Below are 16,353 nucleotides of genomic sequence, written 5' to 3'. Positions count from 1 at the left end.
ATCTTTGTAATAATGGAAGTAATAAGTGACGTATTTTAATCATGTGACGTCTGAACTTAGTAGCACATATATTTTGTATAAGTAGCACTATTATTTATGGGAGCCTACGGAGGTATGGTGTACCCAAAGGAGCAGTTTTATGCCCTGACTTATTTGTTTTGCTATGGTGCTTACCATATGTTATATATTTTAGCTTCTTCCGCCAGACGATTTTTCCTGGTGATGTCATAACCCGGAAGTACAATGCCCGAGGTTCACTTGTCTTCACTCGCCTGGATTTGATATTCCCAGCGCAGAGCTTTCGTCCCATGGTTGTGCCGTAAACCGCAAAGACGATGATTTTTGTTATCCTCTGAAGTCAGCTCAGGGATGCAATCACCTACCACCATAGGGAGCCAACACGGAATCAACGTATTCACGGTTTAAAGGGACTGAATTTAGAAGCTACGTTTTGTTTGTGCTACTTAAAGTTCACAATTACATTAAAGACCTGTGTCACGTCAGATTAGAATGGACTATAAGAACTTTTGTATCTAGAGATACTGAACTTTCTTTTTTTTTTTTTTCTTTCTTATGATCAGTTTGTTTTTTTTTCTTCATATCATCTATTCATTGTAAATAATCATCTTATGTAAATAAATTTGTAAATATTGTAAAGGGTGTTGATTTGTTTTGATGGTTACTGTCGCCGGTACGGCCTTTCCTGTCACACACTGAATGAAACAAAGAAATGTACCACACAGTGATAAGTGCGGTCCCTTTTATAATGTGTCAAGAGGATCAGACTGGCTTGTCAAATGATATACATTAGTTACCAAGATTACAAAAATTAAGAACAGCTTTGAAATCTTTATCAAATAATCGTGAACAATTTGATAAAAGGCCAACGACCTATAAGATTTAATATAGTTCTTTGTATGAGAAGAAAACAAAAGAGACAAATACTGCAGATTGACATAGTACAAAAGTCGCATAGTGGACCTCAAAAAGTCTATATGGTCTGAGCAGATTGACAGTAGAAAAATCGCATAGTGGACCTCAAAAAGTCTATATGGTCTGAGCAGATTGACATAGTACAAAAATCGCATAGTGGACCTCAAAAAGTCTATATGGTCTGAGCAGATTGAAATAATACAAAAGTCGCTTAGTGGACCTCAAAAAGTCGATATTGTCTGAGCAGATTGACAGTAGAATAATCGCATAGTGGACCTCAAAAAATCTATATGGTCTGAGCAGATTGAAATAGTACAAAAATCGCATAGTGGACCTCAAAAAGTCTATATGGTCTGAGCAGATTGACATAGTACAAAAATCGCATAGTGGACCTCAAAAGGTCTATATGGTCTGAGCAGATTGACATAGTAAAAAAGTCGCATAGTGGACCTCAAAAAGTCTATATGGTCTGAGCAGATTGACATAGTAGAAAAATCGCATAGTGGACCTCAAAAAGTCTATATGGTCTGAGCAGATTGACATAGTACAAAAATCGCATAGTGGACCTCAAAAAGTCTATATGGTCTGAGCAGATTGACATAGTACAAAAATCGCATAGTGGACCTCAAAAGGTCTATATGGTCTGAGCAGATTGACATAGTACAAAAGTCGCATAGTGGACCTCAAAAAGTCTATATGGTCTGAGCAGATTGACCTAGTAGAAAAATCGCATAGTGGACCTCAAAAAGTCTATATTGTCTGAGCAGATTGACATAATACAAAAGTCGCTTAGTGGACCTCAAAAGGTCTATATTGTCTGAGCAGATTGACAGTAGAAAAATCGCATAGTGGACCTCAAAAAGTCTATATGGTCTGAGCAGATTGACATAGTACAAAAGTCGCATAGTGGACCTCAAAAAGTCTATATGGTCTGAGAAGATTGACATAATACTAAAGTCGCTTAGTGGTTCTCAAAAAGTCTATATTGTCTGAGCAGATTGACAGTAGAATAATCGCATAGTGGACCTCAAAAAATCTATATGGTCTGAGCAGATTGACATAGTACAAAAATCGCATAGTGAACCTCAAAAAGTCTATATTGTCTGAGCAGATTGACATAGTACACAAATCGCATAGTGGACCTCAAAAAGTCTATATGCTTTGAGCAGATTGACATAGTACAAAAATCGCATAGTGGACCTCAAAAGGTCTATATGGTCTGAGCAGATTGACATAGTACAAAAATCGCATAGTGGACCTCAAAAAGTTTATATGGTCTGAGCAGATTGACATAGTACAAAAATCGCATAGTGGACCTCAAAAAGTCTATATGCCATGAGCAGATTGACATCATACAAAAGTCGCTTAGTGGACCTCAGAAGGTCTATATGGTCTGAGCAGATTGACATAGTAAGAAAGTCGCATAGTGGACCTCAAAAAGTCTATATTGTCTGAGCAGATTGACATAGTACAAAAATCGCATAGTGGACCTCAAAAAGTCTATATGCTTTGAGCAGATTGACATAATGCAAAAGTCGCTTAGTGGACCTCAAAAGGTCTATATGCTCTGAGCAGACTGTCATAGTACAAAAGTCGCACAGTGAACCTAAGAATGTCTATATGCTCTGAACGGCGTTATTTTTTATGATATTTCCATTTGTATTGTATTTCTACCACATGTCGTCGATTGACATTTTGGTGACACTTTCGGTTCCGGTTTGGTGTTTTACAGCAGACTTCTGGCCCTTGATTCTTCAAATTCCATGATGTTTTAGTCATTTCTCTTTTATATTAGGGCGGATTTCCAGGAGTGATCAGTGAAAACTATCATTATGGTCTGGGTCAGTGATTTTCAGTAGAGTTATAACCCTTAATTCGCCAAATTTTATTATATTTTAGCAAGTTCACTTACAGCATTGGGCAAGATTTCAACCAAATATTACAGGAGTTATTAGTGCAAAGCCTAGTTTCACATATCATCAGTTTTTGGTTCAGTTATTTTCATCAGAGTTATGGCCCTTGATTTGTCATATTTTTCAGTGTTCACACTACTTGTTGTATACTGTTAGGCTGACTTTAACCAAACTCCTCATATGATTAGTGTAAAGCGTAGCTGTGTATATTCTCTTCAGGTTCTAATCAAATTATTTTTCAGTGGAGATATGACCCTTTATTCCTCAAATAACTCGATCTGTGTTATTTCTTCCATGTCGCACCAGTTGGATTTCCACCAAACTTCAAAGGAGTTAACACTGCCAGTCCTAATTGTTTACATCGTTGAATGTTATGATTTAGTGATTTTCCTTGGTTCCGTGGACCTTGATCTGTGGCATTTCGCAATATCTGCGTGGTAAATGGTGGGAAACATACGTTCTCATAAAATCTCAAGTTATTATAGTTGTAGCGGAATATGTAACGGAAACTCATTTATAATGTACAAAGCTAGCATAGTATATTCGATGCATGTATTTTTCGATGCATCTATATCATGTTGGTTCTTGCTCTTTACCTTATTTTTTAATGGAAATTTTAGATCAGTTAGTTTATCAGTTATTACTAGACTCACTTCTTTTTATTGTCGTGTTTTATTCAATACAATACGATACACAAATACAGTATAATATGAAGAACAAAAGGCAATGTCATTATTCAACAAAACAAATATTGATTTGTTCATCTGAAATAAATGACAGTATTACGTATATGCCAAGCCAATTGTCCAATAATTACGTGAACCCAGGTTCACGGTCGAAAAACCAGGCTTAACCATCTATAAACCAGGTTTTCCGAACGTAAAACCAGATTTTGGAATACTAACCTATATTTTCGAGCGAAAACGGAAGATAAGGCGGTAAACCATAGTTCACACTCGTAAATGTAGATTCACGCTCGTAAACCCGAGTTCACGGTCGTAAACATAGGTTTATGTTCGTAAACTATGGTTTACGAGCGTGAACCGGGGTTCGCGAGAGTAAACATAGGATAACGACCGAAATTCGCACTTCAACTGAGAAACCTAGTTTATCAAACGTAAACCATGGTTTACTGTCGATATATTAGGATTAGAAAATCAACAATGAATTTTGGGCGCGAACATGGGTATACGGCCGTGAACCTATGTTTACGACCGTGAGCCTAGGTTTATGACCGTGAACCATTGTTTACGGACGAGGCATGAATAATTACGTGAACACAAGTTCACTGTCGAAAACCTAGGATCAACGATCGATAAACTAGGGTTTCCGAACGTAAAAGCATGTAAATCTATTCGTTCGAACGAAAACATAGGATAACGTTGTAAACCATAGTTCACGCTAGTAAACGTAGGTTCACGTTCTTAAAGCCAAGTTTACGGTCGTAAACTATGGTTCATGTCGTAAACCCCGGTTCACGCTCGTAAACGTAAGACAACGACCGAAATTCAAAGTTCACTCGAGAAAACGAGTTTATCGAACGAAAACCATGGTTTACGATTGATATGAACTACCAATTTTGGGCGTGAACATTGGTTTACCACCGTGAACCTATGTTTACGGCCGTGAACTCATGTTTACAAGCGTGAACCTATGTTTAAGAGCGTGAACCTAGGTTCATGCTCTTAAGCTTAGAATACTGACCGAAATTTATTATTCACTCTAGAAACCTAGTTCATCGAACGTAAACATGGGTTCAAGAGCGTAAACTATGGTTTACGCCCGTTATCCTATATTTTCGCTCGAAAATATAGGTTAGTATTCGGTAATCCTAGATTTTCGACAAAGAAAGTAATTATTGGATAATTGGCTTGTTGTAAACCATAGTTTACGGACGTGAAACTATGCTTACGAACGTGAACATATCTTTATGACCGTGAACTTGGGTTTACGAGCGTGAACCATAGTTTACGAACGTGAACCTAGGATTACGTTCGAGAAACTAGAGAAACTAGGTTTCTCGAACAAAACTATAATTTTCGGTCGTTATCCTATGTTCACGAGCGTGAACCTATGTGTACGGTCGTAAACCCATGTTAATGATATGGTCGTAAACCCAACTTCTATGGCACGCCAATTGTCCAATTATTACGTGAACGCTAGTTCACGGTCGAAAAGCTAGGATTAACGATCGATAAACCAGGTTTTTCGAATACTAATACTAACCTCTAATTTCGAGCGAAAACATAGGATAGCGCCGTGAACCATAGTTCACGCTCGTAAATGTAGGTTCACGATTGTAAACCTACGTTCACGGTCGTAAACATAGGTTCACGTTCGAACCGGGCTTTACGAGCGTAAACATAGGATAACGATCATAAACATAGGATAACGACCGAAACTCATAGTTCAATCGAGAAACCTAGTTTATCAAACGTAAACCATGGTTTACGGTCGATATATTAGGATTATAGAATCAACAATGAATTTCGGGCGTGAACATACCTATGTTTATGGCGTGAACCTATGTTTACGACCGTGAACCATAGTTTACGGACGTGAACCTATATTTTCGAACGTGAATCCATGTTTACGAGCTTGAACTTAGGTATACGAGCGTGAACTTTGGTTTACGTTCGATAAACCATGTTTTTTGGACGTAAAACCAGGTTTTTCGGATACTAACCTATTTTTTCGAGCGAAAACCTGGGATAACGTCGTAAACCATAGTTCATGCTCGTAAACGTAGGTTCACGTTCGTAATCCCAAGTTTACGGTCGTAAACATAGGATAACGATCGAAATTTGTAGTTCAATGGAAAAACCTAATTTATCGAACGTAAACCATGGTTTGCGATCAATCGAGAAACCTAGTTAATCGAACGTAAACCTGGGTTCACGAGCGTAAACTATGGTTTACTCCCGCTATCTGATGATTTCGCTCGAAAATATAGGTAAGTATTCGAAAAACCTGGTTTTACTTTCGAAAAACCTAGTTTATCGATCGTTAATCCTAGTTTTTTAACGGTGAACCTGGGTTCACTTAATTATTGGACAATTGGCGTGCCAAAAACGCCCGTTATCCTATGTTTTCGCTCGAAAATATAGGTTAGTATTCGAAAATCCTAGTTTTTCGACCAAGAACGTAATTATTGGATATTTGGCTTACTGTGAACCATAGATTACGGACGTGAACCTATGTTTACGAGCGAGAACCAATGTTTACGACCGTGAACTTGGGTTTACGAGCGTGAATTATAGCTTACGAAAGTGAGCCCAGGTTTACGTTCGATAAACTAGGTTTTTCGACTTAACTATGAATTTCGGTCGTTATCCTATGTTCACGAGCGTGAACCTATATTTACGGTCGTAAACCATGTTCACGGTCATAAACCCAAGTTTACGGTCGTTAACATAGGTTCACGTTCGTTATTCATGGTTAACACACGTGAACCCAGGTTTACGTTTGTAAATATAGGTTCACGCTCGTAAACATAGGATAACAACCGAAATTCATAGTTCAATCGAGAAACCTAGTTTATCGAACGTAAACCTGGGTTCACGAGCGAAAACTATGGTTTACGCCCGGTATCTTATGTTTTCCTCAAAAATATAAGTTAGTATTTGAAAAACCTATCGATCGTTAATTCTAGTTTTTCGACCGTGAACCGGGGTTCACGTAATTATTGGACAATTAGCTTGCCATAAACTTCACGGTTGTTAACATAGCTTCACGTTCGTAAACTAAAGTTTACGCTCGTGAACCCAGGTTTACACCCGTAAACATATAGGGTTCACGCTCGTAAATTTAGGATATGAATTTTGCTATTTATTAAATAGTACATTTTTTTAATCATTAAAATCGTTTTGTTTCTTTAATCTATTTTTGAAAAGAGTTAAAGATTAATATGTTGGAGTCAAGAGCTAATGAACTTCTGTTTGTGCGTTTAATGCCGTTTTACAACAGCATTTCAGTTATATACCGACAAACACTTAACCTGGATTCTGTACCAGTACAAACCTGTTCTCCGCAAGTAACTGCCAGCTTCCCCATATGAATCAGAGTTGGAGGACGAACAGTTTAAGACGCAATGTCTTTTATCAGATCGTCACGGAGAACATACGCCCCGCCTGGTGATCGAACTCACGACCCCGCGATCCGTATTACTGCGCATTCCTTACTGATCTTAGCGGACAGGCTATACCCTTAATGATGGCATTGATAGAAGAGTTACAGTACTGGAAAATAGTGGTATGTAGATCAGTAAGTTGGTTCATGTATTTTGGACATACAAGGAAAAAGTGATATGAAGTTTTTATTTCATCGCATTCGCACAAAGAAGAGTCACTTATATTTTTCTCAAATAAATCTGATGATAGAGACCTGCTGTGGGTACGCCATCTGATATGAAGGACTTGCAGTTTGCAGTCAACAGAATAAAAGAAACTGTGAACTTTTGGTAGATGTTATTTAGCAATCATTTCAAAGACGCTAATGTTGGTGGATTTTGTGTCTTAAGAGGAAGAGCACTAAAATCACTGATGACAGAAGGTAAAACGGATTTGCAATAGAAGCTAGTATTTCCTAGATTGTATTGTGTGTCATTAGCATTGCTTCGTGGATAAGGATGCTCCCTGCCAACTTACGACGGAACAAGATTTGAAAGATATTGCGGGGTAAGATGTTGTTTTTTTTAAATTTATTTTATTAAAATGAAGAATGGGTTTGTGTTTGTATCGTCTTTTTTCCAAAAATTACCACCCATCCTCCCTCGTGAGTTTATCAATATATACAAGTTTCGTTGTTCCGGTAATGATTCTTGCCGCCTTGTGTCGGACTTGCTCAGACTCTCGCTTTTTTTATAATGAGTGCAGTTATTACATAATGCATCATTGTACTCAAGAATTAATCTTATAAATGACATGCAGATAACTTAAGCAATTTTCTATCAAGCTAAATTTTTTTTCGTAATATTAATCCTTTCCAAGTTTTAATTTTTATGTATTAGATGTGTGCGGTCCAGTGCAGATCAATCATGCGGGAGATTGATACCCATGTGTTTGTGATTACGGACTTCATTAATTCGTATGTCTTGCATTTGAATTGGAAAAAGGTTAATATTACTTTTTTTTCTTGATATTAGTAATGATTCTGTGTTAGAAGGGTTACCTTCTATCAACCATTTTTCTGCCAGAGAAATTATTTTTTGTAAGTTCGAGTTTGAGATACACGAAGCAGGAGCAGAGTCTTTCACTACAATGAAAAGATTAGTATCATTAGCTAAGAGTATGTTATTTGCTTTGATATTTATGTCCATATAATTAATATAAATAAGAAAGAGTAAGAGCCCAAGAACTGAACCAGCAGCAGTTACCGAGAAGAACGACTCTTTGTTTTCTGTTGCGAAGTTAAAAAAGAGAACCACGAAGAGAAAAATTGAAAATAAGTCCATTGTGCCAGACACGATTGAAGGCTTTACTTATTTCACAAAACACAGCTCTGACCTTTTTACCGGTGTCAATGGCGGCATGTGCAAATAAGTTATAAGAGGAGTAAGGATATTATTTCCCTAAAGAAAATTGAAAGTTTCTTTGAATATTACTTTTTTCCACATACTTCATTGACAGCACTGATAAGAGAAATAGGACGATAGTTATTGACTAGGATAGCTAGATTTAAAAAAAGATGATTCCATATGTCATGAACTTAAGATGTCTGAATAGAATAGCTGAAGAGAGAACAGAGAGGACTACTGAGCTCTTATAAAAGTTCACGAAGTATTTGATTGTTGATTTAGTCAGGAAAAACCCTAATGAAAGTGATTCTAATACTACCTCCACCTTTCAATGATTAATATCGATGTCATCCAAAGTTTGATAAGATACTTGAAGCAATCGGAAAGAAAATGAGCTTGACTTTCACCAATTCGTGTCTTGGCAACAAATATTTGCCTTTTGAGTTTCATCTGATATAATGTTATCGCCAGAAAACAGTGGAGGTATTAAAAAAAAAGACGAAGGAGATTTAATGAAAGACTCAAAACAAGTCCACCAACTCATCGAGTTTCGATTGTTTGGTTTTAATTTCAGGGCTAAATTATCAACGTCTTGTTTCTGTGCCTCGCGGATGTTTGATGTGATTCGGTTTCGAAAGCGGTCCCAGTGATATGTCGAGTCGATGTCTTACGGCAAAGTCGTTTACGGTCGCATGTAATTTTTAAACAAAGCTGGTTTGTTGTCCCGTATAAAACTTTTCTATTGAAATGTCGGTTATTTTACCAGATTTGTTACTGACATATATAGCTTTAGACCTCACCAAATTAAAAAGTTGTTCATCGGATTTGCCGCTCGTATATTTTCAGAAACACAATTTTTTTTTTGCTTGGGCTCGCCCCATCGGATGGTCATGATTAACATCCCTATAAACTTTCATGATCCTAGGCCTAAGCGTTCTTGAGTTACCATTCAGAAACCGTTTAACTGTTCCTGGTCACTGTGACCTTGACCTTTGACCTACTGGCCTCATTATCAATAGGGGTCATGTGCTGGTCATGACCAACCTCCCTATAAACTTTCATGATCTAGGCCCAAGCGTTCTTGAGTTATCATCAGAAAACTGTTTCTGGTCACTGTGACCTTGACCTTTCACTTACAGATCTCAAAATCAATAGGGATCATTTGCTGGTTGCTGAAACCGTTTAACTGTTCAGGATCACTGTGACCTTGACAAGTGACCTACTAACTCGAAAGAGGGGGTGGGGGGCATAATAAGGGGTATAGATAGATTTACTATACACGTCGTCTAACCCGTTAACGGATTTTTAACTACATGTAAAATTATTAAAGAATTTAATTTCTTTAAAGAAGCAAATGTATTAGTTATATTAACATTATCAGAAAGCCTAACATATTATCGCTTCTCTAGAGTACTTTGCACCCAAAGTCCTCACATTCGATCAATATGTGCTTAATAGTAAGCGGTGCATAAAAGGCATATATTCTGAAAGTTACACGTTTTAATGGGTATGAATAGGTGCAGTGGGTGTGCCCCATTCTGCACCGAGTTAACTTCTTCTCGACGAATAATCCTTTTTCTAGGATGTCATTTGCCAAGTTTTGGTTCGATACAATGTAACTTGTTGAGTATGGCAAGATCCCCAGACAACTGCCATGAACTAGAAATATCCTTACTAATACCCGGTATTACATTTAAAATCTGAAAAACGCTAGTTTAAATGGGAAACTTTCGAGTTTCAGGCCGCTTTTGCAGTCTTCTATTCTTCATCGTTTCCGTGAATTCCTGTATGAATATATGTCAAAAGAAAGCATCAATTTATGGCGTAAAGAGATAAAAGTAAGTCAGTAACAATAATAACATCTAGTGTAACATTGTTTTTATGTATACTTATTATTGTATGCATTTTACAGTTGCATAATGTTGTATTTATATCTTTATTTGTTAAAATCGAAGGTATCGATAAATAAAGTTCATAAAGATAAAGACAAAACTTGTGTATCGGTCTCATTTATTCCACAGTTGACCGTGGCAATGACCGGCAACGACGGTTGCGACGGTTTGTAATGATTATTTGACATATTACGAACCTAATTGTCTGAAAAGACAATAATAACGACGATGAAGTAGGAATGATAATGATTATACGTTTGATATAAATATAATTATTATACAAACCTAAAAAGCTTACCCGCCACTTTTGATTTTGATAGTTCTTTCGCAAACGAATCTGTTAACATTAAAATGTTTATAGCTCTTTACTTTTCCATACAAAGCTAACTTTGGGAGCCTTCATCCATCTACTATCACCAGCCAACTGACCTCTTTTACATTGATTGGGGATGAAGATTAACACCACACGAGGGCGTGAGTGATGTTAATTCTGTTATCCCATATTTGCGGTAACTGGAAACGGCCCCGTCCGTGTTCAGTGCAGGCTTGTATGCTCTAATGTACACCGCATCCTTGACCCCACTTTCAAACCAAGATGGTTCCCGGTCAAAACTACGCACGGATTCCAATGAGACAGCGTGTCCTGGGCTGTCTTGGTGTATGTGGAGTGATACCTCGCTATTACTAGAAGTACATGAATCTTGCTTTCAGTGTTCGTTCCGTTTCACCTATGTAATCCTTGTTACATTGAACCTTTTTATGTCCTTCAAATTTTATATGGAAAATTGGACGCTGATTTCTTGTTTACTTGTTTTATACTTTGGTTTTAAAAGGATTTGTCTAAGAGTGGGCTGTGGTTTAAAACACACATTTATCTTGTGTTTATTGAAAATTCTCTTCAGATGTTCACCCTTTCCTTTCATGTATGGGAGGATGACACTTCCCTTTGAAACTTTTCTATCCGATGTTCTCCTTCTATCTTGGTTTTTCTTAGGTGTTTCTTAACTTTGTTAATTGCCCATCTTTGGTAATTGCACACATTTAGGCTTTATTCACATGTTTTATTTCAGCCTTTAGATCTCTAGGATCTGAGGTCACCACTTCTGCTCTTTGGTGTAAAGCTCTCATAACTCCAAGTTTGTTTTCTTCTAGGTGCACTGAGTTAAAATCCAGAGATACTGATCAGTATGTGTTGGTTTCCGAAATATTGTTGTTTTCAAATGACCATCACTGAGTCTTATAGTGTTTGTATCTAGAAATGTCAAAGTCCCGTTTGGTGAACTTAATATCCGGGCCAATACTGTTGGTGTGGTCTGAAAAGCTGCTTAGTATGAGTGTCGTCCACATAGCGGAACCACCAACCCGTAGGGTGGAGTGCTGTTGAAAGTGCCAACTACTCAAAATGTTCAATGTATAGGTTGCATACTATGAGGGATCCCATGGCCACTCCTTGAATTTGTAGGTAGTATTATCTATCGTAAACAAAATAGGTACATTTTAGGCAAAGTTCTAATAGTCTAGTTACCCGATCTGCTGAATGCGGTGTTCTTTGTAAAAGGGTGGTTTGAGAATTGGAACACGGCATTAACATCACTCACGCCCTCGGTGGTGTTAATCTTAATCCCCAGTCAATGTAAAGAAGATTGATGGCTGATGTAGTCCATAGTAGATGGATGAAAGCTCCCAATGTTAGCTTTCACTACTTTTTTGTGTGAGAAAGTAAAAAGCTATAAACATGTTTATAATGACTGAAACCACATAGTTGATTTGTCATTCAGATAAACATATTAATATGAAAATGTATATACAACTGTTATAGACAATATCATATATGACAGAAACTATATTTCAAAAATAAAAACGGGAAACTCATCCGCGTCTTTTTTAGCTAAATGCTTGATTTGTACATGAAGCTCGAGCCCTTGCGTCAGTAATAGTGACTGTAAAATAGAGAAGTATCAAAACATCACATTAAAAGTGGATAATGTTTAAGACTTCTCTAGACCGCGGCAACCAGTTTATCCATCAGGAAGGCAAACATCGGTTTAGATTTTTTATTTCATTTTTATTGTTCGGTCTGAGGCCGTTATTCAGGTAATGTTATTCAGTACGATAGTGATTCTTGCCTAAATAAGGCAAAGTATATCATGCTGATTTCCATATTCGGCAGTCGAGTTTATAAATTGAGCTCTCAGACTTCAAAATGAAACTATGCTCTAAATATTGATTAAAACAATCTGTGCAATATTTTCGATTATGTTGCAAAATCGCGAAACGCTTTCTCCTCTGACTTACGTCTGGTCATGACGCACTGTACTGAAAATGCCTGAAATATCGCTCTTATTGAGAAAAGTTACTTTAAGTACATGCATCATTAGTAGATCATTATAATAACATGCACCTCACACTGTGGCAAAGAGAAATCAGCATGATAATTAGCATGATTATAAAATGTTCTGTAGGTTGCTTACGATAAGGCAAACACGGTTTCTTGAATTATTTGTTTTATATAGATATGTAAAAGTAGATAAAAACATTACTTGTAATGTTAAAGAACAATTTTATTTTCCATTTTTTAAAAGTAATAATAACAATTAAGAACTATGAGTATTAAATTGAAACTCAAACTGCACTACATATTGGGATTGGCTCAATATTTGCAAATATTGTCCTGAATTTGTTATATCTCATATTTTGGTCAATCCTGTGCAGTTTTGAGCGTATTGGTGCATTGTGGAGTATGCATGCTTGTCTGTATTGATAAGCGCTTTGTCATAATTGGCCTGGTATGTTTTTGTCGTGGTAGTGGCATGTTAGTAGAAAATTCTCTCTAGGTCTGAGACACATTTGATAATGGGCTAGAGTGATCCAGTACCACATACGTTAGCTTTGGTCTTTCAACTGAGAAAGTAAAGCAGCTACAAGCTCATTGTCAAATGTTAAATTGTTCAGTAATAACTGAATTAATACCATTGAATTAATCACAATAATCATTTGAGCCGTGCCATGGGAAAACCAACATAGTGGGTATGCGACCAGCAAGGATCCAGACCAGCCTGCGCATCCGCGCAGTCTGGTCAGAATCCATGCTGTTCGCTAACAGTTTCTCCAGTTCCAATAGGCTTTAAAAGCAAACAGCATGGAGCCTGACCAGACTGCGCGGATGCGCAGGTTGGTCTGGATCCATGCTGGTCGCAAACCCACTATGTTGGTTTTCCCATGGCACGGCTCATTTTACATTGAGCACATCTACTGAGTAATCTTTATAAAATTACACAGAATACATGATCAAGGGATGAATTTCCACAGTTCCCGATACAATTTCGTAAGGGCAAGATATAGATTTCGGCAGTCACACTATAGTTATCATGAAAATCGAATTTTTGGTATTGCACATTAAGAATAATAAAACTATATTACTAAGCAAATTTTGGGAATCTTACACAGACTGTAGATGACAAGGTCTCGGGGATGTATTAAAGGGAAGATAGGACAAACTCTATTGGAATAGATAAATTTGTATATAGAAAGAATATTTTAAGTAAAAACATTCAGATGGGTTATAGGGACTATCATGAATCTCACGTTACTTTGAGTTTTTGCAGCTAACTTTAGCTGGTGATATTATACATTAAAAATTTAAAAGTAAGACAAACGAGTATTATATACAAAACATTTTATTTTAAAACATGATAAATCTGTTTCCTTTTTTGTTAATAATTTGCGTAAATCCAGTTCAGAAAATAGTAGACATCAGCGTACACGCCAGGATAGTTGGCTTGACCACATCCAAATCCCCAACTCACCACACCTGTAAATAAACTCCACTGGAAGCACCAACAACAAGGCAAACAGTGAAATTGCTGACTCTTTGATTGAGTCTGTTCATGAGCAGTAATGGAAAATGCAACACTGCCCCACGCCCCCTAGCAAATTATATTAAACACTCCAAACAAGTATTATCCAAGGGAATGTGTCAAACGTAAATGTGAAACTTTTAAACATACAACATTTTTATAAAGTACATCACTGTACACTTATATTGAATGGCTTTGCAGTCACCAATCATATTAATTTGTCCGAGGGTAGATAGTTTTGGCTTTTGACTTGTTTGGCACAAATTACATTTCAAAGATACATCAGCAAGTTTTGACAATGGTCCTTCAAATGTGTTGTACTATAGCATAGATTATGCACCGACTATTTATCTAAGGAGTCGTATAATAGTAGCAGATATATACTTTCTAGAAAATTAAGTACAGTATACATATTGCATAGATAGTAAAAGTTCATTTACCAACAAGTTCCCATCTGCCCTCTCTGTAAGCAACCAATGGACCACCGGAATCACCCTGACATAAAATGTACATTTCATTAAACTGTTATTTGCACTGTCTATTTTTTATCCATTCTTATTTGTACCATACCATAAAATTCAAGAGGATATCGCTTACCAGAGTTTCATAGTTCTAAAATTTTCAAAGTTTTCCACAGAGCATAAAGGGGAAAGATACACCCTGCCCCGACGACCACGTTTTAGTTTTAATACGTCGAGCTTAATAAAGAAAAAATAGTAGATGGCAACCCAAAGACCAAGAGATGACGTTTGAAGATTTTTCTATTGTTTAGCTCTAGTGGCCAGTTTCTTTTCTTCTAAAAGTCCGTATAGTATGAATATAAATCTGTGAAATTATTTCAACATCAGACCAACGGTTTAGGAGTTGTTGTTTGGAGATTTTACTTGGAGATGCCTTTCATATATTGTATCCTCGCAAAAGTCAACTGTTCTGAATTTAATCATATCCCTTAGGCTAATGCATACTGTCTCTATAAATTCATTGTATCCTCGAGATCCAGTTAAAATTGAGATAGAAAATATATAGCTTCTCAGGTCTCAAATCAGTTAAGGAGACTAACATGTGTGAGGCATGATAACAGAGTTTTGAGTAAATTTGCAAATACTGAACCAGTGCGATGTGAAGTACAATGTTTGTGTATATTACAAAGCAGTATCGAAACCAAACTTATTTGGTTAGTAAACTTGTTAAATATGCACGCTGGCGCTTTGCCGTTAATAGCCTGTTGCACTATGGTGGTGAATGGTTCGATGAACAAATTCGCTGAACCAATAATAATTTATAATGCGATCTTGTATCCTTGCGGAAAAGTCAACTGTTCTGAATCTAATTATAGTCTTTAATGTACACTACATAAATTCGATCCAGTTAATTTTCAGAAAGAAACAATATGTAACTTCTCTGGTTCAAATCATTTAAAGGGCTTTAAATTAATACCAGGAGCTGTATTTTAACCGGAAGGCGAGTTTCGATTGAACATGGACGTATCTCTTTGGCTGTTCTATGTAGATGTGCAAAGATCGATATCCTGATTTTGTTATCAAAACACTTATTTTGTAGCAAGGTACTGAAAAATGTCAATATAAGAATTGAATGTTACTTTTGTGCATTTAAACGGGTACAAAACCACATTGGGACACCTTGCAAATGTTCCAAGAATCACTAACACCCAATCTGTTATATACCCGTATAAACGCACAAAAATAGTTTTCAGTTGTTAAGTGAATTGAAGTACTTAAAACCAGTGTAATAACTTTGATCAGCGAAAAGTCATAGGAGATCATTTGACTTTGTTGGTAGCAAAGCAGCGAAGAAAATGTTTACCTGACAAGCATCCTTTCCTGTATTTCCCGCACACAACATTGTACCATCTATTTGACCTGCATTACCAGTTTGTGTGTCGCAGAAATCATAGTTTAGAATTGGCTTCCAAACATATTTAAGAGTTGATGAGCTATCACCGCCTGCACAAGATAAATAGCTTCATGCAATATAAGTTTACGATGGCATGCAAAAGAATAATAGTAACTGTTCTAGTATTTTACTATAATGGTAATCGGGGCGCTCTATTGGTTTAATATTTCTGTCTGACAAAATTTTCTTTGTTAGGCATATATGGTACCCAATCAGAAATGTTCATTTTGATTACATAATAAGGAAAGGACACAGACCGAAAAAAATGTCAGGAAACATTTCCAAAGGAACAGGTACACAAGGTACTTCGCTCATCAATGCTACTTTAG

General features: G+C 36.7%; 1 protein-coding gene across 1 annotated transcript in view; it reads right to left on the bottom strand.

The window, feature by feature from the left end:
• The window catches only part of LOC123562284 (transmembrane protease serine 9-like), a 57,730-nt gene that overhangs the window by 25,018 nt on the left and 16,359 nt on the right, over window positions 1–16,353 (bottom strand). The window contains exons 7-9 of the mRNA XM_053526514.1: window positions 15,935–16,074; window positions 14,551–14,605; window positions 13,979–14,064 (exon numbers count right to left, since the gene is read on the bottom strand). Of these exons, the coding sequence (XP_053382489.1) occupies window positions 13,979–14,064; window positions 14,551–14,605; window positions 15,935–16,074 (281 nt within the window). The remainder of the gene's footprint in view (window positions 1–13,978; window positions 14,065–14,550; window positions 14,606–15,934; window positions 16,075–16,353) is intronic.

Source organism: Mercenaria mercenaria, chromosome 2, assembly GCF_021730395.1.
Source record: "Mercenaria mercenaria strain notata chromosome 2, MADL_Memer_1, whole genome shotgun sequence".
NCBI classification, from domain to species: domain Eukaryota; kingdom Metazoa; phylum Mollusca; class Bivalvia; order Venerida; family Veneridae; genus Mercenaria; species Mercenaria mercenaria.
Note: the sequence above shows the minus strand (reverse complement) of the source record. Positions and strands in the feature narration are given on the sequence as shown.